Genomic DNA, 22,822 nt, shown 5'->3' with positions numbered 1-22,822 from the left:
GCTGTGTCACGCTGCGAGTGGTGCATGAGGGGAGTGATAATGTTAATAAAGCTATGTCATGCTACGTACCAACAAATAATAAGGCAACCCTTTACCAGCAATGGTATTGGGTGCAAAACGCGACGGGTTTCGTCCCCAAATAATAATACAAACAATCACAATTGTTCTGTTATTTCCTGTTTGTGCACGGAAAAGCGCTCAGTGTCCTTCTGTGTTTTTATTGGGCTCTGCAGTGCAGTAGTGCTCTGGGTAATAAGGCTGGCTCCGTGGCTGCAGCTCCCTGGTTCTCACTCTTCTGTGAACACACAAATAAAACAAACAAACAAAAGCGCTCGGGTTCAGTTAGTACATCAGCAGTAAGGGGCCGTGCTCACGTAGATGCGTCCTCTTTGTACTACCAGACCAGCCCATCGCCATGGTGACTCCAATCCATGTTTACCTCGCAGCTGATCACAATGGAGTCGCTCAAGGTACTTGCAGCTACGCACTTCCCCCAAGATGGCCGACTTCCGGTCGGTTTGCCCGTCTAGGGGAAAGCTCACCACCAACCTTACAGAGCGCCCTTTCTGGTCGGGAGGAAGATTTGCAGTTCAAATACCTTCTCGCTCTGTCACAAGCTAATAAAGCTTGTCCAGATTCTGTCTGATACAGTGTTAGGTCACAATTGTACAAGCTGTGATCTTTACAGTTCTCCAACTTTCTAAGTGGGTGACATCCAGGAGCTTTCCAAAACATAGAACCAACCCATGCAAAAATGTTCAGAATTTAAAATGTATTACAAAGAGTTACAGTGTGCGTGTATGTATACATACACTCCCCTCCCATAAGGACCCTGAACAGAGAATAATCAGGTTTGTGCAGTGGTGAAGATTCAGTGTGATGCCAGTCCAAGAATGAAGTACAAACCTTCCACCCAGCCACTCTGCATTGCTACTAAATGGACAACAGTGCCACTGTCCTTGTGGGCTGTCTGGCTTATTAAAATATGTTGCTTGTATTTGAAGATTATTTTATTATTATTATTTATTTCTTAGCAGACGCCCTTATCCAGGGCGACTTACAATTGTTACAAGATATCACATTATACATTATTTCACATTATACAGATATCACATTATTTTTACATACAATTACCCATTTATACAGTTGGGTTTTTACTGGAGCAATCTAGGTAAAGTACCTTGCTCAAGGGTACAGCAGCAGTGTCCCCCACTGGGGATTGAACCCACAACCCTCCGGTCAAGAGTCCAGAGCCCTAACCACTACTCCATACTGCTGCATCTAGTCTGAGATTTTAAGATGAGGGTGTAAGAAACCATCCAGCCTATTCACTGACTACTTCAGGTTCCCTGACAAAACAGACTGACTATTATCAATTTACAAATGCTGGAACAAATACCATCACAGAATTCTTGTAGCATTAAACTTAACCTTAACCTTTTCATTGCCAGGCTAAAAAGATATTGTCAAAATGTCATATTGTTGTATTATAATTATGAAGCATTTTGCATCCTCGTACTGCAACATTAAGTTATTGACATGACATTACAGAAATCATGTTTTCATATTGTCTGCTATAACATGTGTTTATTTTAAAACTCCTCATTTGAGACCTATGTAGCTATGGAAAGTGTTAAAGGGCTAAGATTAATGGAATTATTTTGTTAGCTACAGCTAATTTAACAAGGTAGAATAATACATGCGGTGACAAAGGGAATATATTTATGACCTGATATATTAAGACCTCTAACAAGTACAATTAGGTGTAATTAGGAAGAGTGTGATTCACCCGGTCATTTTAATGAATGCAGATACATTCCAAAACGATCTCTGTTGTATAAAGGTCAGTCTCACATCCCTACCCATGTTAAAATAGCAAATGACTAAAGACCTTGTTGTGTGTTGATGCCAGGTGCCCTACAAAAGTCCTTTGGCGTGAGATCCTCTCAGACCCTTGGAGCTGGGCTGCTATAATGCCATGGGCTTTGATGCCATCCTCTCTGTCTGCACACAGGAAGCTATGCCAGGTATGCCGCTGCTGCCCGGGGGATCACGACCTGTACTCAGACGCCGAGGACGATCGGAAAATTGGCCGCTTACTGACGGACTCCAAGAACTCCAGCCTGACGGCGCGGGTGAAGGGCGGGGATGGGGAACGGATTTACAAGAGGAACCGGATGATCATCACAAACCCCATTGTGTCCAGGAAAGATCCCACCTTCGATACCATAACCTACGAGTGGGCCCCCCCAGGACTGACTCAGAAACTGGTAAGAGTCACAGCCTCCAGTTTCAGATGATGAGGAGCGAGTCGCAGATCTTCATTATTGCCTGCTGGGGATGATCGTTAAGAGTTGAGAGCCGTAGGTAATAGTGTGTGTGATTTGTGTTTCGTTTGGTATTGAAAATACAGGGGCTAATGTAATGGGGCAAATGGGACCAAAGCATACCTATACCTTTCCACGGTATACAGGGCCACCTTAAAAAGAGGGAACACCCTCAGTTGTTATCCATTAGCAGATATAGTGGAGGCCGGTGTACCTACATACAGCATTTCATGTTTGCATATAAAGTATCTAGATAACGTCCAGTTGTCACGAATCTTGCTTCTGTCCACCCCACTGTCTGTATGTCATACTTAAATTTTTAAATATAGCTAAAGAACTGCTTATCCAATTATAATGAACTTTTCTGTAGCACAAGTTACCTGGGGGTGTGTGGAGGCACGTTGTATGCCTGTATTTAAACATGATCTTTTTCATGCTACTTATGGCTCTAATTAGAATGTACAGCCGTGGCTGGGGCTGTATGTTTCTGACATGCTGGTACAATCATTGTATACTGCAGTCATAATAAAAGAAAGCTGCACTGGATTATGTCCCATTGTGCCGCGCTTCTGTAGTCGTGCCTGGAGGGGTTAACTGCATTCCTGTGCCACTCAAATGCTTTCGTTCAGTAGGAACACTGACCTTTGTTTGAATGCATGGCCAGCTTCCTTGGCTGTGTCTATTCTTACACCGACAGCTAATCCAGCTGGAATGGGCCTGTAGTTACTGTTTGTTTTTACCAGTCCCGCTGGGGACGCTGGGCAGCGTGTGGTGGGATTAGCGAGAAGCAGAGTCCAAACAACACACCGTTTTATTGCACTTTAAACCCTGCCCGAGATTTATTGCAAGCCCTGTTAGCTTTCTATAGCAGAGAAAGTTGGCTTCCCAAACTTGACTGCCACATACAATAGGCTACTGTAATTGTGTAGAGTCTTTACAGTTTAAGAGAGCACCTACACAATCAGCCTATCATCATACTTCTCCAACATGGTGCCAGTTCACTGGCAAAGCGATCATTAATTAAATCTTTAGATTTCTCTTCAGAAGAAAAAAAAAACTGATAATAACTGCTTGTGAATCCCCTAAAATATATCATAAACCCCTCTGATTGTCTCAGCCAGTCAGATTCCCAGTAGTCATTATGTAAGGACTAACCCACGACAGGGTGGAAGACATATCTATCTAACATGAGACCATAGGCCGACTGCGTTCACCCACCCAAAAGGGCAGCAAGATATGTCTTACTGCACACCCTGTGGGTTGTTGCGCTTATAAAATGTTTATTTTATAAGAAGAAAGCAATAGCATAAGGTAATAGGTAAGATATCTCACTGTACTTCTGGGTGGGTGACAGCAATCAGCCAATGGCCTTGTGCCTCACAACGCACCCAGGCATGTGTAAGATATGTCTCACCGCACACCCTGTCATGGGTTATTGCTTTACTTACTGCCTTCTGTGTAAAAGCTGACAGTAGAATAGTCTAGTCTTCTTAAATAAGGCTAAAGGGAGTGCCGTCATGTTGACACTGCAGGTGCCCAATGGTATAAACACTCATGGGGAAAAAAAGCTTTTAGAAAATTACAAAATCACTAAAAACTGATCCGATGAAAGAATGTAAATTGTGTAAATGTGCAGTGTGTTAGCTGTGAAATGCCCCCTTCAGATTTACATTCCGTATGAAGCCATTCTGTAGCACAAGTTATTGAATTTCTATTTACTTTCTTTTAATTCAAAATTTCCAGTAAAATATTCTGTTAATGGACAGATGTAGAGTAATAGATTATGATTAAGTAGGCCACAGAGGTCTTTTTCGTGTAACCTCTAATGGTGTATTCAGAGCCGTGGTGGGGACGGATCTGCTGTTGGCACGCTTGTTTAGACTGGCCCCACTAACACAGGCTTACACCATTGGAGGCCAAGTTTTAAACAACACCGACCATCTCATTAAATGATTTCTCAGCTTGGCACACACAGTCGCCCCCAACTGAAAACACATGTTTTTCTTCTACAAGGTTTCCTGCATCCCTTTGCCTCTCCACACAAGCTCCACACAGCTCACTTGCCATTAGGAGTAAATGCAGCAATGTAAATTTTATTGGCTCTTAAATCAATGTGGTTACATTATTTGAATGCCTTGAGATTTGTATGGTCCCTTTAAGGGATGCAATAAAGAATGTTGTATGATATTATCTCGGTTCCAGTCTGAATCCGCTTGTCCATGTGGTTAAATAAATACATCTGAACTGGAGCTCTGGAGGAGAGTTCTGGATGTGAAGATGCAGAGAATGGCACAGTGACACGATCACAACCAGAATAAGTACAGAGCGTGTATGTGAAAGTTCTGCTTGACCTCTGGTCAGTAATCAAATGCTGTCTCTTTGGAGATGCTGGTGCCAGACCTGTGGTCACTGAGTCATTTCAAGGTGTTTCAGGAGACTCAATACTTATACAAATACTCAATACTGTCAAACCCTTTTAATATCACTGCAAAGCAATTGAGCTAAAATAGTGACCATAAACAGTGTTGAATTAATCAGGAGTTCACCAATAACTTGTCAATCAAAGCACGTAAGGGTTAATAAAACAAATATACTTTCTTTGCTGTGAAACTCGAAATATCATTTTAGGTATTGCATTAATTATAAAATGGTACGCTTTTATTTCCCAAAGTGCTATTAAGAGAGGTGGAAATCAGCAGTATGTTAATGTGAGTGATATTAACCGGAGTTCCATAATAACTGAAGTGATGTTATCAGGAGCTTGTCCCTATTGACTCCCATTATTTATATATATATGCGTTACATTTCAATGAGGTGATAATAAGCAGAGGGTGACATTCACAGGAGTGATATTAAGCAGGTTTCACTGCAATATAAATAATAAGCTTTGGTGTTTATAGCAAAAATGTTTTACTGTATATAATGCTGACTGTGTTGTGGGTCTTATTCTAAGACGCGGTTCCTCATATAATACAAGATTTCCCTGAATCGCACCGAAGGGATGGTCAGCCAGTGATATAATTATATTGTCCAGTCCACGGCACTTCACCTCTTAGATTGAATTCCTAAATATTTCCAGGGAAAGCTCTGATCTCCACGAGTGATGATAGGAAGGTTAGGGAAGCATACCTTCATCCCAGGCATGTAGTCGTGAAGAATTCTGGCACAGCTTTCCTGAACGAGCGCCTGCCAAACATTTTCATTCGTCATGTAATGGCTGTTAAACAGCTCTTAAAGTTTATATTACGCCAGCCCTGTTCAACAGAATATGTGAAGTAATTTAACAATGAAGCAGTGAAATATCAGGGAGGTTGATGCCTTGTTTTCATTTTTTGATAAGTGGGTTCTGGTGCTTTTTCCTGAGTTCAGGAGGTGCTTCAGTTCTATATTTAAAGAGCAGTTATCTTAATGAATGTATTCTGGTTGTATAGATCCACTGTTTCAGTCATCACATCCTGTGGCCTCAAAACAACTCTTAAACACGTCTTCTCTCCAAGTACAGCAGGCACAGCAGAGTGTAACCATTAACCTGTCTTCTTGCAACCCTCTCCCAGGGTACCAGCTGCACTCGGACAGAAGACATGCTTGAACGCTGCATTGAGGCCACAGAGGTGCTTCAAGTTTTTTTTAGTTTTTTTTAAGACACCAAAATGTAATAACTGAAGCAAAAACGGACATACAAAGTCATTCTGAACAAGAAGAAGAAACTGGGTGGTCTTTCAGTTATTACAATGAAACCATTCCAGTCTCGGCAATTGCAGAAATACCAGATTTCAGTGATTAAATTCTTCTGTTATTTGGTTGATTTCTGTTATTTTCTGGCAGTCTGGTGGATTTAAGATTCTTATTAACATTTCCCAGTCCTGTAAAACGAATGGTTGCTGTAGTTTAACGTGGTTAGCATGAGTAATGTATTGTAGTTTCATTTGGATCAGTAATGAAATGATCGCGGGAAACAGAAACATCTGGGGGGAGAGGCCTGGAGAAGTAACCAGAGTTACTGTCAGCAAACTTAATAGTTTAGCCACTATACTGATCGATCTCACAAACTGCACAGCCCTCTTCGTTTAGGAAAATAATGCATGTGCACTACTGTATGCTTATTAAAATGCAGAAAATATTTGGACTGTGGTTTCTAGCTGAATACAAATTTCTGTTGGTATTTTATTAGAGTGTGAGGCAGTGTGCCCCGCCCCTGTGTGTATTTTATGTTTATATGTTGCGTGTGGTGTGTTAATGTTGGTATATATATAGTGGTGCACGGGACATAATGTGGGATATTTAGCACAAGTGTTGTTAAAATATGTAGTTGTATTTAGGCACAGTGATTGCACAATCACTCCACGTGCAGATAAAGTATGTAATAGTATGTGAGCACGAGGACTGCACCAGTTAGTTCACGTGCTGGGATTCAAGTGAATAATTAAATAGTAATTGAATCCTGGCACAATTTTATATATAGATGCACGTTTCAGAGTGGAGAACTGTAGTCGAGAAAAAGGAGGTAATTAACAACATAGAAAGTAAAATAACACTTGCTATTTCGTGCTGGAAGCATCAGCACAGTACTTGTTTGTTCGGCCGCTGTTTGGTTTCGTTTCGTCTATTTTGTCCAACACACTGTTTGTTTTGTTAAGTGTTTTTCGTTTGTTCAGCAGTTTTATTTGTTCATTTACAATAAACCTGCGCAACAGCGCCATTCACCATTCACCATTCACTTACCATTCACCCTGTGTGTTTCTGTTCCGGGTCTGGCATCACCACACAAGCCACCCTGTGACAGAGTGCCACAGATGTACTTGTTTGTGTGAAATGGTTACATAGCTGTTTTACAGTTTTTTACAATTGCTTTGACACATTTTTTGAAACACAGTTTCATCAAAGTGCAAAACTCTTAACACAAAACCCCAAACTACTCACTCCAGTATGAAAATCCTGTAAACAGTGCAAAATGAAAGTCTTTGAGTGAAATGTGATAAATATATAATGCAAAAGCAATTCATAGCACCAAAACATCAAATAGTTCAAATTTTTCATTTTAATCATTTGAGCATAATAACATAAAATACTGTACATACAATTCCAATATTGTACACTTACCGATTCTCAGTCCGAAATTGAACCGGCAGTAGACCTCTTCAAATTTGGTTGGACAACATGACCAGCTTCTTGCATTGTCAAACCTCTGTTTATGACGTGGTCAATCACTGTTGCTCTAATTTCATTTGCTCTAACGTTGTTGTTGACCACATCCACGTCCACGTCCACGTCCACTTCCCATGTCCATGTCCATGTCCAGCAACTTCATTCAATTGCTCCATTTTGTCACAAACTGCTGCTGTTTTCTCAGTTTTTATGTAGTGATGTAATGATTATCAATTAAGCTTCCTTGCATTCTCACATGGATGAGGTCATTTGCAACAATGAGCACTAATTGTTGCCAGGTGCTCAAATACTAAAATAGTATTTTGCCAGATTATCAATTAGCATTTGAAATAGGTTATTAGGAAAGACAGTAATACTTAAAGACTTGTGTAGGTGATTAAGAGTTTTGCATTTTGTATGTAAACATGGTAAAATGTGTCTTAAGGTCAGAATTTTATAACTCTATTTGGCTTTTTGTGTGAACAGTGTGTATTTAAGAAACAATTGCACAATGTTAAAATTAGTATTTAATAAAAACAGCTATTGTAGTTTAAGAGAAACATAGCCTACTAACCGGCAGGGACTGTGCCCCTCATCGCACTACAGTAAACCCTACTGGCCAGACACGTGGAGAGCCCAGGCAAACATCTGCAGGACTGGCCTTTGTCCTCCAGAGTCCAGTAGCTCACTGACAACTGCTCTTGAGTTCCTGGGTGTAAAGAGGCAGTTGGCTTGGTTGTGGGATTGGAGGATGCCCACTGACCTTCAGTTCTCCTGAGCTGTTGTGGTGAATTGCTGCTGTGAGGGAGAGAAATTTGACATTCTAAATTGGGGAAAAATAATTGAGCACTCTAAATGATTAAAAAATAAATACAATAAATAAATAAACTTGTGAGTTTAAGCTTCGCAACTAGGACCCAATATTTCACACATTGCTACTACTGTATTGTGTGTGTGTTTAGTATTTTATTAATTCAGTTTACTGTTGAATATCTCATTACAGGCTATTCTCTACATGGAGCTCATTCCCAAAGAAATGCAGCCTGTGGCGGGGACAGAGGGGGCATACCACAGACGCAGGCAGCTTCTGAGACAGCTACCTGTGTACGATGTGGACCCCACCCAGTGCCTCAGCCTGTCGGAGGGGGAGGTCGGAGCCATGGAGGAGTTTGTCAAGCTGTATAAACAAGATGCGCTCGGCGTCGGGGAGGTAGCGCTCCCCGGGGAGGCTGGCACTGCCAAAGACGAGGGCAAGCAACCCCCAAAAAATGGCAAGAAGACCCCACAGGAAACCTCCTCTGCACCCAACGGGACTGTCACAGACTGCAACAAGAAAAGTGAATACGTGAGTATACCTGTCGTGAAATAGCTACTTCAGTCACAGAGTACGGCCCATATTCTCAAAGAGTTTACTCCAGCCTTTAATTAACATTGAAAGGAGAAAATCACCTACTGACTTTACAAAACTAGTATCAACCATCAAAGTAATTAAAGGTCTCTTAAGCTGTCAATTTTGTACTGATTAATTAATGTATCTTTCAAAAAGCAGGAGTTAGCTGTCCTCATTCCATTCAAATCACATGCCCCTTTGCACTCAGCCCACTACTCCCTGTGGCATACACACACACGGACACATGCACACACACACACACACACACACACACACAAAGATGTGTGCGTGTACTGTATGTAGCACAGCCCTTACAGTTCACCACAGTCATTTTGCAGTTTGCCCATGCTTGTTCCATGGCTATCTCTGTTTAAGGTGGTCTGAGTTCAGGAGTTGTTCCTCAGTTCTAGTTGCCAGAGATAAGAGTGTTTATATGTTAGTCTCTCTCTCTCTCTCTCTCTCTCTCTCTCTCTCTCTCTCTCTCTCTCTCTCTCTCTCTCTCTGTCTCTCTCTCTGTCTGTCACACACACACAATGAATACACTTTGGTTGATCTAGCCTGTGTATTATATGTATATATTATTTGTTTATTTAGCAGATAAACAAATAATATTTGTTTATTTAGCAGATATAGCTACCAGCTAGGATATTACAGTTTTTCTCGTTCACTTAAACACATTTCCTGAAACAATATCCTTCGTTACCAAATCAGTTAACACACGAATTAAAACGGTCTTGTGTTTTGCAAAACTTCAAAAATCCTTTGCAAAATACACTAATGCTTTCAAATCTCAAAATACAGATCTCAAAATCAAATATCCGCATCAAAATAATACATTTGTCATCAAATGAAAAGCTCACATTATCAACCATTTCACAAAGGTGCAATAGTCAAACTATAAACATCAAAATGTTGAACCCTTGTCATTCATTTTTTCCTCAAACCATTTCTGCCTGTTTACTCTTCTTACTTTATTGGAAATTGTGTAATGTGACCATACATGTTACCTATAAGTGTATATCTTTTTTTTCAGTAGACTTAGCCCCAGATGACACAGACATCACTGAAAACGTGTACATAAAGTCATAGTTTGCAGGAATTACAACAGAAAACAAACTTTTCTCTGGCCATACATCTCGGAAAAAAAACACCTTGCATGGCGGAGTCACCCTGGATGTGCCTCTGCAGTGATGTCATGATGTGCCTCTGCAGTGATGTCATGATGTGCCTCTGCAGTGATGTCTTGACATGCCTCCTCCATGGGCTAGAGAAGTGTTGCCTGCTCATGGGGATTACGGTCATACACTTTCCAGCGCCAGGCGGAAAAAAACTCCTCTATGGGGTTCAGGAAGGGAGAGTAGGGTGGGAGGAACACCATTGAGAAGCGTGCATGAGCTTCAAACCACCCTCGGACAAGCGCAGAGTGGTAGAAGCTGACATTGTCCGATACAAAGTTTGTCAGCGCTGGCCCTTCTTCGGGGGGGGGGGGGGGGGGGGGGGAGACTTTCATACATTGAATCTGTGCTGTGTTATATGGGCCTATGGTGGCATTATGGGAGATTACACCATATCTAGAAATGGCAGCACACATGGTTATATTTCCTCCACGCTGACCCGGGACTCAACGGTGGCACGATGACCAATGAGATTTCGTCCACATCTCCTTCTTTTGGTCACATTGAAACCAGCCTCATCCACAAATACGTATTCATGTGGAGCAACACTGGCATCAAGCTCCAGTATTCTCTGAAAAAAAAAAAGTATATCACAGATTATACAATATCAAGATTACAGTACACTCCATATTGTTAGTCTAACCATGACAGTAGTATATATGTTTATAATACAGTATGTTACAGTAAAGAATGCAGTGCATGACTTACTTGTACATACAGACACCGCATCTCCTTTACCCTATCAGTGTTCCTCTCATATGGCACCCTGTACACTTGTTTAGTTTTAATTTGGTTAATATTTGGAAATGCATCATTGTCCTGAATGATCCTGCTCTGATTGTCTTGTAGACGGATGGCATTGTCTGCAGTGATCAGGTCCACAATTGCAGTCTCCTGTTCTGTGAAGAGTCATCCTCTGCCACCAGAAGGAGGTTTTCTTTCAATTCTAAAAATGGATGGAATGTTGACAGATGGGAGTACAATATGCAATTGAATGAAAGCAAAACTACATCTACAAATATACATTTTCTCGATCGCTTACAGTACAATACACTACAGAGGTGTACACTTTGCAAAGGTCACTTACCTATTCTCATTCCTGAAGATACAAATGACTGAAGCAACCGCTGATCTGATGAGATTGGGTTGCACCCGCTGCCCATCTTCTCTCATGGTCAGTCCTCTTCCTCTTCCTCGTCCTCGTCCTCTTCGCACTCCAGCTTGTCTTCCTTCTCGTACCTAAGTCAATTTCTCTCCCACAACTGAGAGTTCACCTGTGGGCCCTTTTATTCATGATTAAGGTCTGATAGATGATTGAAAATTTGAGCAATTTGCATTTACACATGTGAAGTATAAATGAATGCAATTGGAATTGATTGCTTGCAGTTGCAAACATAAGGATTCAATGTGGAAACAAGAAACTCTCACATGAATTTTGTTCTAAATGTAGAGATTTGTGTTAAGTATTTTGCAAAAGGGTGTTTTAGTTTTGCAATCTTTGTGAAAACAAGTATAAAAACACTAATGGTTTTGCAAATTGTTTCGGTTGTGCAGTTATTGGTTTTGATGTCTTTGACCACAGTTTCATTCGCATTGATTTAGCAATCGAGAAAAACTGTAAACACAGTCATTTAGTTATTGTAATAAGCGCCACTCAGAATAACCACCCAGAATAAAATCCTAAAACTAAGAAGCCATGAAAATGTCATCAAAGCTTTAAGCCTATTTGATTGATGTAAATAGCAGCGGATCTAAATTCCACCATTGTTTAAATCATCAAAATAGGTCCTTCCCTGTCATTCTACAAATTTTTACAGACAAAAATGCACTAAAGATGCATTTCAATAGCCTGGATCCACGCTGTTTGTTTCAAAGCCTTTATGTAAACAATCACTGAAGTCCAGTTTATATAATGTGCAATGATACTTTAATGAAAAAAAACATTGGTTTCTTGTCCAACATTTAAAAAGGAGCCGACTCTTCCTGTTGTAGACGAGAAGCCTTTCATTTCTCAAACTTCCAGCTTTCAGGGCAAGGGCCATCCTTGTTCTGCAAACAAAAGCCAAGTTCCATTAGAGAGTTTGCCTGCTTGAAAACAATGCAAAGTCCACATGTGGAAAGCATAACTGCAAGGTATTTGACAGGATGAAGAGCAGGAGTGTGCAGGGCTGTGCTGATTGCTGGCTTTGTTGATCTTGCATGTCACAGATACAGATACAAAGACCGACCAAATCCAGGTGATCTCTAAGTAGGAGCGCATGCTGCACTACATTTTTGGATGAGCCTATGTGCTCTTCCCAGCCCTCTCTCAACAGATCGAGGATGCTGCGAGCTGTCGGTCGTACAAGAGCTTGAAGAGGAAGAACCCTGTTGAACTCTGCGGCACCTCTCTCACTGCAAAAAGGAGGTAGGGGAGAAGCGTTGCCCAATGTTTTTGCTCTTGGCTCACAAATCGTCTCAGCATCTGCTTTAAGGTCTGATTAAATCGCTCCACCAAACCATCTGTCTGTGGATGATAAACAGATGTCCTGATGGGGCGTATTTTTTTATATTTTATATACTTGCTGTAACCAATTAGACAGGAAGTTAGTTCCATGGTCAGTCAGTATCTCTTTTGGGATCCCTACTCTTGACATAATCTGCACTAGTTAATTGGCTAATGCAGCTGCACTAGTGGACCTCAATGGAACTGCTTCCGGGTATTGCGTTGCATAATCTACCACCACTAATATATGTGATAATCAGAAAGTAGCAAAGGGCCCACTATGTCCATTTCAGTGCGTTCACAGGGAGTGGAAATAATGGGCAGTGGGACCAAAGGGGCGGGGCGCACTCGACCCAGCGCTACTCTCTGGCAGTCTGGGCATGTGACTACATATTTCGACACTTCATTATGCCATAAAATCGAGCCAATATATACGTTCCGTTGTTTTGTCAGCTCCGAGGTGCCCCGCAAAAGGGATATCATGCACCAGCCTCATGACCTTGAGCCGACAAGGTGGGGGAACCATCAATTGTGTCACAGTCTGTCCTGTGGCCGTGGCCATTGCTATATAACAATTGCCCCTTGATAATGAAGTGTGGATATACTAGCGCCCCAACGCCGCCAACATCCTTACCTTCAATAGTCTGGACCTGTTCCCACCTGACCTTGATTTCAATTGTGAGTGTTTGTAGTGATGAGCAGTACAGGGGAAGGGAGAGCGGAAGAGTCAGACCCATTTATTATCACTTAAGGGACTGAATGAACATGTTCATGAATAACCTGGCCAAATATGCACTATAGACATTGTGATACAACAAATATGCCTGTTTTGTGTGGCACTCAAAATACAGATCTCGGTGTGGCATTGCCCCTATAAAGATTTCCCATAGTAAAAGCATTGCAAAGTGTAAAAAACCCCACAATAAACCATAGGTAAGCACTGTAAAACCCAGAGAGGTATGGTAAAGCATATTCAAAACATAAACTGTGATAAATGCTTAGTGTAACCACGGGAAAAGCAATTACTGTGCACATTTACTGTGCTGAACTATTTTAAGGGTGATTTACAGTGTTTATTATAGTAATGCAGTACAGTTTGTTTTTAATCAGTAGTCTTCTATACAAACATCTATATGCAGAACATATTGTAATAATTAAAAACATAAGCTGTAAACAGGCACAGTACAGTGGTCTGTATGCTGTATTGCACAACTTTATATGTTGGAACATTTCAGTACTGGCTAGCAAAGTAAGCTATTTAATCGTGTGCATTGTGACATTAAGTGGGGTTGAAATCAGTTGTATGATAGAGTGCCTGTCCCCATTGACATGGAGCTGGCCCAGGACAATGTAATTGACAATGTGGAGAAGCAGCTGGGGGGTTTACAGGAACAGGGCCTCGGGATGTGGACGTTTTCACTGTCCAGGAGACCATGATAGTGTAAAAATAAAAGCAAGGCTTGCAAACAGATTTCTTTAACCAAATGTAGAACCGCGTATTGGGCCATGTTTTCAAAGCGTTTACTCCAGTCTTTAATTTACTCCTGTTTTTTTTAAATAGGTCAATTTTTACTTTTTACAAAACTAGAACCAAACAACTAAATAATATAACCCTAGTTCTCTTCAGCACGCTCGTTGTGTTTCTTAATCATTTTGTATAATTAACATTGCTTTTTCTCCTTTAAAAAAATAGGACTATCACCCATCACGTTTTAAAATTGAAATAGAAAGAAAGAAATACGTCCCTACACATTTAAGAGCTATATAGTGATGGCGTGGAAAACAGAAGGACTTCTTTTGTAAGCTACAATCACTTTAATGGTGTGCTTGGTCCCACTGACAGTCACCCAGTAGGTTCAATCCTTTTAGACAGCTGAGTTCACAAAGCCTGCCAGCTGTCAGGTGACAGTGAGTGGGATTTAGTGCAACTTCCACTAAGCTTGCTCTAAACTTCCACTGCGCTTTGTCACCTGCACTAAGCCTGGTCTAGCTGTGTCTGCATCAGCCACCCTTTGTGATTTGATGTGGTGTCGGAGAGCGTGAGTCCCAGCTCTAGGGAACCAGTACAGTGTGGGCTCCGTGCCTCGATGTGTCCAAACTGTTTAGTCTGTCAGTTACGTAACTAGGAATATTTTTGATTACTTATTTCAGCAGGATAGCATCAGTAATTAGACTCAGAGGCTGGAAAGCTGCAGTGGAAGAGCTGCTTGCGCACGTTTATAAACCAAATAAACAAAACAAAGAAACACGGCACAGAGTCCAAAATAAAAGGGTCAAACAAAAACAATACATACACTTCAAATGAATGCTTCTGCTTGTCCAGGCTGAGCTGTGCCTTCACTGGACGTTTTCATCCCACTCCTTCCAAACTGCTCCCACAAGCCAAGGATTATCACCCCTTTATATACACTACACTACACACACTGTTTACACTCAGGGCTTTCAGCCTGCTGCATTTAGAAATAAGGGACTGTAAGACGCTGTATAAAATCATACACTCATGTCCACAGGACAGTAGTCATACCGAAAACTCATTTCAAGTATGTTTCTCCAAAAAAAGGAAGCATAACCTCCTGCTGCTGAATGTTTGGTTCACAGAGTCCCATTATTACTACATTAGGGATTGTATGAAAATACAAACCTTTTTGTTCTGTGAGTAAGGTGACAGAACGGATGCTGTAAACACTGTCCTGTGAGTGAGTTGTGTAGGTGACAGGCTGTGCTGCATTGCCCATGCTGTGTTTGAGCACTCTGTTAGACCTGCAGCAGTTGGATATATTTCACTCAGTGTTAGGGTAACATTCAGCCAGCACATGAAAGCGCTGTGCTTGATGAAGGAGTAACTCACACTCAGCAGCTGCAGGAGAAACGCGGCTTACCTCAGCTGGCCTTTGATTAAAGAACTCAACCCAAACCCTGACCTCCAAACCAACAATTATTCAAACATGGGTTAAATCAGTGCAGATCTGCTGTATTGTCTCGAAACTGAAGACGAACTGAGGGGTCATGTTGGATCAAGATCATGTACACTAATCTGTCATTAATTAAATAAAATACCTAGAGGTGCAGTCACAAACTCATTACCTACCGAGTACCAGACAGGTAGTAATCAGGGCTGCTACTAGATTAACATTTAAACTTTAGCCAATCGCTTAGAATTTTTCCTAAATGTTGAACCATTGTGAGAAATATGCAGGCCAAATAAAGGTGTTTGCCTTTGTATTTACAAAGTAGTTTGTGTACAGTGTAATCCAGCTGATTTCATATTCACTATTTCTTCACAGTATTTTCCATGTACAATCATATGGTGTACTGTGATGGGGTACACCTCATCCTTGTATTATTATTTGTATATTTTGTATTATTATTATTGTTGCATTGTGTTTTTATGCAGGCGGACATCGTGTGTTTGTTTCGTTTATTTATTTAAAAACCTCGTGCAGCCGGTGACCATCTCCCGAGTTAATTCATTGATTAATTGTTGCTAATCGGGAGATGGTCACCTGTATAAAACCTGCAGCTTTTCTGCGCTCTGGGAGAGAGAGTTCAGGGAGTAAGGAACGAGAGAGTTAAGGAGAGAAAGAGGTTAAAAAGAAACAACTGCTATTGTGCTGGAACAGCCAGCACAATATTTGTGAGTACAACTGTTTGTGGGTTTGTTTTGTTTGGCCAATGTGCCCTTTTGTTTGATGTAAAGTGTTTTGTTTATTATTTGATTTATTATTAAAACCCGAGCACAAACGCGTCTCGTTTCCCCTACTTACCTTTGCTGCCTTTGTTTTATGTTGCTTCTTCCTGGTCCGTGACATCAGCACTGCAACCACTCTGCCACATGTACACATACAGTCTTATACACAGAAACATGTTGCAGTCATTTATATAAAAAGTTGTGTCAAAAACCTGATCTCAAAATCTAATCTAATCTAATCTATACAGTGCGCCACCTAATTGGGATACTGATGATCAGGATTCCTGCTTAAATGGGATACAACTCTGGGAGACAGTTCTTCCCAATGCTATTTATGTTGTTGTTTAATTGAGACGTTACTTTGTTTAATTGGGATACAGTATTTTTGAACGGAGATCGCTTTTCAGAGCAAGACAGGTTCGTGTAGCACAGTACAGTGAGTATGTGAGTACATGATTACGCTGTGACTTGTGTAAATTGCGTAAACCACATTGAACTCTTGAAGAAGGAGGAGTCTCTTGTGGTTTCTCTGGCTGCTGTTGCAAAGAAAGTTAGGAATAAAAAAGAATGACTCGTATTTTAAATGATGTAGTTAACATTTATTCATAATGTGATTTAATTATGTTTCTTTTCTTTTTAATGCCTCTTGTTTGATTGAGACAGCTGCTTATTCTGGATATTTTTACATCTCCCAAGGCGTCCAGATTAAGCAGCGCCGACTGTATATATAATCTTTTGTTGTTACAATTAATTTCCACTTCATTTTGATTTCCTCTCAAGAGATTGTTACTTCTGTTAGGACTGCATAACACTTTCAAACCAGAACCCTACCATTTGTAAGACACTATGGGCAACTACAAGAAGATCTGGATCTTGTTTTTCAAACATGTACCGCCCTGTGTAGAAACTTCTGTTGAGTGATTACAGGATTGAGTGCTCTACAGTAATGGTTTCCTCTGTCTGCATTTCTAAACATTGACCTCAAAGTTCAATCTACTCAGCACACCCCGGCCTACTGCAGCACGGCAGTGACAGAGCGGAATGTAAATGAGCTGGACGAAGAGCCAGCACTCCTAGTGAAGTGATTAATGAATCTGAAGGGGAAAGGGTCTCCTCCCTTCCCCCTTGACAGCTTTATTACCCTTATTGAACATCACCATGCTCCTCAGAGCTCAGGCGTGAGTGTATGAGTCAAGGCCTTCAGAAAGCTCAAAGAAAGCAAAACTGTACAATAAAGAGACTCTTCTGTTTATAAGCAATGTGGTTTGTCATCTGGGTATAATTATTCATTGCGTATCTGGATGAATCACAATACCTACATGATATATACAATACTATGACACTGAGCTTGTCTAGCAGAACGGATGATCAGAACACTACATAGCTGTCTGTGTTACAGGGCGGAGGCTGTGTGCAAACTAGGGCTGTCAGTTAAGGTTCCCAGGTTCATTTTGAAACTCCAAATTAGCATAAACTGTATACAGTCAGTTTACTTCAATGTGCACTATTTATTTACATGTTGTTTGCCAGGAATACAAGCTTGTCAATCTGCTCTGGATCCAAGGCGACGCGCTTTTTGTTTACATTGAATGTATGACTCTTACCTGTTTTGCCCTTCCATTCGCTATACAGGTCTCAAATATGCAGTTTTGAATGAAGCACATGTTCTATCAAGCCTCATTTACTATGTTTAACCTTGTGGGTGGCTCTCCTCCACAGTACTGTGAGCGCTGCAAGCAGGTGGCTCCACTGGGCAGCCCCGTGGTGTTTGCTGAGAGAGGGGGCTACGCCCGGCTCTGGCACCCCACCTGCTTCGTGTGCTGCAGGTGCAGCGAGGCCCTGGTGGATCTCATCTACTTCTGGAAGGATGAGTCTCTGATGTGCGGACGCCATTACTGTGAGGCTGTGAGACCGCGTTGTGCTGGCTGTGATGAGGTGAGAGATGAGGGGTTTAAACAGAGACGGGCAATCTGAGCAGCATCTCACACTGACAGGGAAAGGCAATGTTAACAGCATCTCACAGTGATTGATTTTATTTTTATTTTTTTGGTTAATCAGGCTTTATTTGTGTGCTCAAACTTCCACCCCATTTTATACAATAAAAGTTTACACCAGTCATTTCTGCATGGTTATACTATGCATTTATTGTGTAGATTTGATATTGGAGGAAGTCATGATACAGAGCACCATCCATTAGCAAGCTTGTACTGGCACTAATCACAGTAAATCAGAATCGCCATAAGTCCTCCAGCATCCCACAATCCTCCCCAGCTCATGAGAAAGGTGATAGGTAAGCGTTAATAAAAGACTTATTAACTCTTTGAAAGTCCCTTATAAAAGTTTACCACTATACTTTTGCCGTTTTCCCATGCTTTTCCCATATACTATTTGCCATAGTTTTCCTTGGTTAGCTCTGTTTTTGAATATGCTTTCTCATTCCTCTCTGGGCTTTACAATACTTACTTATGCTTTATGCATAGCTGTACTCTATCCTATGCTATTAAAATAGTAAACTTTTAAAAGGGAGTACTGTCACTGTTATTGAAATGAAACATCATCGTTCTGAAATTCCTTCTAACAGTGCTGTGACGTTTGAGCATTTCCTCTCAATCAGCTTAAATGCAGCTCAGTTTGGTTCCATTCAATGCATGTTTAGGCAATGCTGTACATGTCTACTGTGACATCATTCTGTCCCAGTGCCTGCTTTCTATGTTCCATTGTTTCTAAAGTCATAGACCACAGCATTTTGATAGGCAGTGAGGATAGATTTGATGCAGTGAGTCATGCAGTCAGGGGAACGCTGGTTCGCATCCTGGCAGTGCGAAGTCGCCACTCTTAGCTGGGGGTTCCAGAGGAGGTGTTCTGATAGTATAGGGGTAATTGTATAGGGGTAATTGGCTTGGTTGTGGAATCAGAGGATGTCCTCTGACCTTCAGTTCTCCTGAACTGTGGGGGAATCACTGTGGTGGAAATTGGGGAGAAAACAAATGGACACACTAAATTATATCCTTTTTTAAAAGCTTTATACAGGAAGAGACTTTTCAAGCACCCTGTTACACTGCTTTCGCTATACTTTCACTGTGCTTTCACTGTGCATTCACTGTGCTTTCACTGCTTTCACTGTGCTTTCACTGAGCTTTCACTCTGCTTTCACTGTGCTTTCACTGAGCTTTCACTCTGCTTCCACTGTGCTTTCACTGAGCTTTCACTCTGCTTTCACTGAGCTTTCACTCTGCTTTCACTCTGCTTTCACTGCGCTTTCACTGTGCTTTCACTCTGCTTTCACTGCATTCACTCTGCTTTCACTGCTCTTTCACTGTGCTTTCACTCTGCTTTCACTCTGCTTTCACTCTGCTTTCACTGAGCTTTCACTCTGCTTCCACTGTGCTTTCACTGAGCTTTCACTCTGCTTTCACTCTGCTTTCACTGAGCTTTCACTCTGCTTTCACTCTGCTTTCACTGAGCTTTCACTCTGCTTTCACTGCGCTTTCACTGAGCTTTCACTCTGCTTTCACTGAGCTTTCACTCTGCTTTCACTGAGCTTTCACTCTGCTTTCACTGAGCTTTCACTCTGCTTTCACTCTGCTTTCACTCTGCTTTCACTGAGCTTTCACTCTGCTTTCACTCTGCTTTCACTGAGCTTTCACTGAGCTTTCACTCTGCTTTCACTCTGCTTTCACTGAGCTTTCACTCTGCTTTCACTCTGCTTTCACTGAGCTTTCACTCTGCTTTCACTCTGCTTTCACTGCTTTCACTGAGCTTTCACTGAGCTTTCACTCTGCTTTCACTCTGCTTTCACTGAGCTTTCACTCTGCTTTCACTCTGCTTTCACTGAGCTTTCACTCTGCTTTCACTCTGCTTTCACTGTGCTTTCACTCTGCTTTCACTCTGCTTTTACTGTGCTTTCACTCTGCTTTCACTCTGCTTTCACTGAGCTTTCACTCTGCTTTCACTGAGCTTTCACTGAGCTTTCACTCTGCTTTCACTGAGCTTTCACTCTGCTTTCACTCTGCTTTCACTGAGCTTTCACTCTGCTTTCACTCTGCTTTCACTCTGCTTTTACTGTGCTTTCACTGTGCTTTCACTCTGCTTTCACTCTGCTTTTACTGTGCTTTCACTCTGCTTTCACTCTGCTTTCACTGAGCTTTCACTCTGCTTTCACTGAGCTTTCACTGAGCTTTCACTCTGCTTTCACTGAGCTTTCACTCTGCTTTCACTCTGCTTTCACTGAGCTTTCACTCTGCTTTCACTCTGCTTTCACTGAGCTTTCACTCTGCTTTCACTCTGCTTTCACTGTGCTTTCACTCTGCTTTCACTCTGCTTTTACTGTGCTTTCACTCTGCTTTCACTCTGCTTTTACTGTGCTTTCACTCTGCTTTCACTGAGCTTTCACTGAGCTTTCACTCTGCTTTCACTGAGCTTTCACTCTGCTTTCACTCTGCTTTCACTGAGCTTTCACTCTGCTTTCACTCTGCTTTCACTCTGCTTTCACTCTGCTTTTACTGTGCTTTCACTCTGCTTTCACTGAGCTTTCACTCTGCTTTCACTCTGCTTTCACTCTGCTTTTACTGTGCTTTCACTCTGCTTTCACTCTGCTTTCACTGAGCTTTCACTCTGCTTTCACTCTGCTTTTACTGTGCTTTCACTCTGCTTTCACTCTGCTTTTACTGTGCTTTCACTCTGCTTTCACTCTGCTTTTACTGTGCTTTCACTCTGCTTTCACTCTGCTTTCACTGAGCTTTCACTCTGCTTTCACTCTGCTTTCACTGAGCTTTCACTGTGCTTTCACTCTGCTTTCACTCTGCTTTCACTGAGCTTTCACTCTGCTTTCACTCTGCTTTCACTCTGCTTTCACTGCGGTTTCACTGTGCTTTCACTCTGCTTTCACTGTGCATTCACTCTGCTTTCACTCTGCTTTCACTCTGCTTTCACTTTCCACTGCATTGCCTTGATTTGACACATCTTTTTTTGGGTGGGGGGGTTATTTCAGATCATTTTCTCTGAAGATTATCAGCAAATGGAGGGCCTCACCTGGCACAGGAATCACTTCAGCTGTGTGGAGTGTGAGCAGCCTCTGACGGCCAAATCCTTCATCCTGGACCAGGCCAAGCTGCTGTGCACTACCTGCAGCAAGAGCAGCAAGCGAGCCTGAAGGACTGCCCTCCTCCTTTCAGCACAACCGCCCGGCCGACAGGCTGACACACATGCGCTGCGGCTTTATTGAAACTGGCATTAACATCATGTAATCAAAGAAACTGCAAAAGGGTATCGCAAAAGTCTACCAGAAGCCATAACAGTAGAATAGTATGTCATGTTTGATTTTAAAATGTCATATTTTCCATTTTTTCTGTTTTTCATGAAGTATATTGAAAACTACAAAGCGGTATGTAATTCAGTATTATTCAGCAGGTTTCATTCAACTTTATGAAGAAAAATGAGTTCATTCTATGGGTGATTTGTACCTTTAGTGGAACTACCAGAGGCTATAACTGCAGAAATTGCCACATTCTTGTATTTTTCATCTTATCAAATCCTATGTGGGCTCACTTGCTCATTTTAAGGTTGTATTCCCTACTCTACATCAATTTTTTTATGTGAGTTGTTGATGTTGCTTAGTATTATGAGATGTGATAAAAACAAAAAAGGCACTTGCATTAAAAAAAAACATATGTAAGGTAGGAAAAAAAATCAGCAAAATGATTTGCTACAAATGGAAAACAAAGACAATAGAAAACTTAATTTCTGCAAATACAGCCTCGGGTAGTTCCATTAACGGTAACACAACTTCCAGATTAATTATTTTGCTTTTGGCCATCTCTTCTTCCCATCTTGTAGAGGCTTGTCCTTTACCACTCAGCCTGTACTAATATGAGATAAGGGACCAGTCACCTGGTCACAGATACCAGCACTGAAACAAGCTCCACAGGTCATTTCTCTACCTTCAACCGGTCCCCAGTGTGTGTGGCTCTCTCTCAGTCTTGCTATGAATAGCTGTGTAGTGAAATGCAGATGAATTTGTAATGTTTGTTTTAAAACACTGTTTGATTCTGTATTCCAGCTGTTTGTCAAAATGCAATCCCTGACGACTTCTGCCTCGTGTAGAGTAGGAGGATACTATATGTTAAACTGCTCTGATAGTTATAACTGAAATGAGCTTTATTGTGTTAGAGGTAGTTGTTTAATCTTGCAAGCTATTGCATAAAACACTGTCATTAAAACCAATGCCCACTGTCAGTGATTTGTTTGCAGGAGGTATTTTAGTGTTTGAAATTGAGGTAGGGTTTATTTGAAGAAAAGCTGTACTTGGAATTTTTCCCACAAGGTTTAGACCAGGACACGTGGCTTAACCTTTGGTACTATGGCAAAAACAAACTGATACTTAAGATGAAAAACATTTCATTTTTTGTTTGTTGTTGTTCTGACTCTTAAAAGTTTTTTCACATAGATTCAGCACAGACAACGTGTCTTGGTAACCTACCCCTAAACTCACCACTTTCTGTGTAAAAAAGTGCCTCCTACCTTCGTCCTAAGTCTGTCCCCACTCAATGTCCCACTGTGTCCTCTGGCCCAGGTTTCTGTGCTCTGCTTGGCGAGGGTTACACTGTGTCCTCT

At 41.4% G+C, this 22,822-nt stretch overlaps 1 protein-coding gene across 3 annotated transcripts in view; it reads left to right on the top strand.

Moving 5' to 3' along the window:
* The window catches only part of LOC117413794 (LIM and cysteine-rich domains protein 1-like), a 44,248-nt gene extending 21,816 nt beyond the window's left edge, over positions 1–22,432 (top strand). The window contains exons 3-6 of one of the 3 annotated variants that reach the window (XM_034023120.3): positions 2,015–2,270; positions 8,476–8,817; positions 17,930–18,145; positions 21,201–22,432. In XM_034023120.3, the coding sequence (XP_033879011.3) occupies positions 2,015–2,270; positions 8,476–8,817; positions 17,930–18,145; positions 21,201–21,362 (976 nt within the window). In that variant the 3' untranslated portion in view covers positions 21,363–22,432. Of the gene's footprint in view, positions 1–2,014; positions 2,271–5,886; positions 5,939–8,475; positions 8,818–9,895; positions 10,330–17,929; positions 18,146–21,200 lie in introns of those variants that run through there. The other 2 variants (XM_034023121.3, XM_059000136.1) reach the window with 2 other exon arrangements.
* The last annotated feature ends 390 nt before the right edge of the window (positions 22,433–22,822 follow it).

Source organism: Acipenser ruthenus, chromosome 25 (genome assembly GCF_902713425.1).
Source record: "Acipenser ruthenus chromosome 25, fAciRut3.2 maternal haplotype, whole genome shotgun sequence".
Lineage (NCBI taxonomy): Eukaryota > Metazoa > Chordata > Actinopteri > Acipenseriformes > Acipenseridae > Acipenser > Acipenser ruthenus.
The sequence above is the reverse complement of the archived record's forward strand: the minus strand, read 5'-3'. Positions and strand labels throughout refer to the sequence as shown.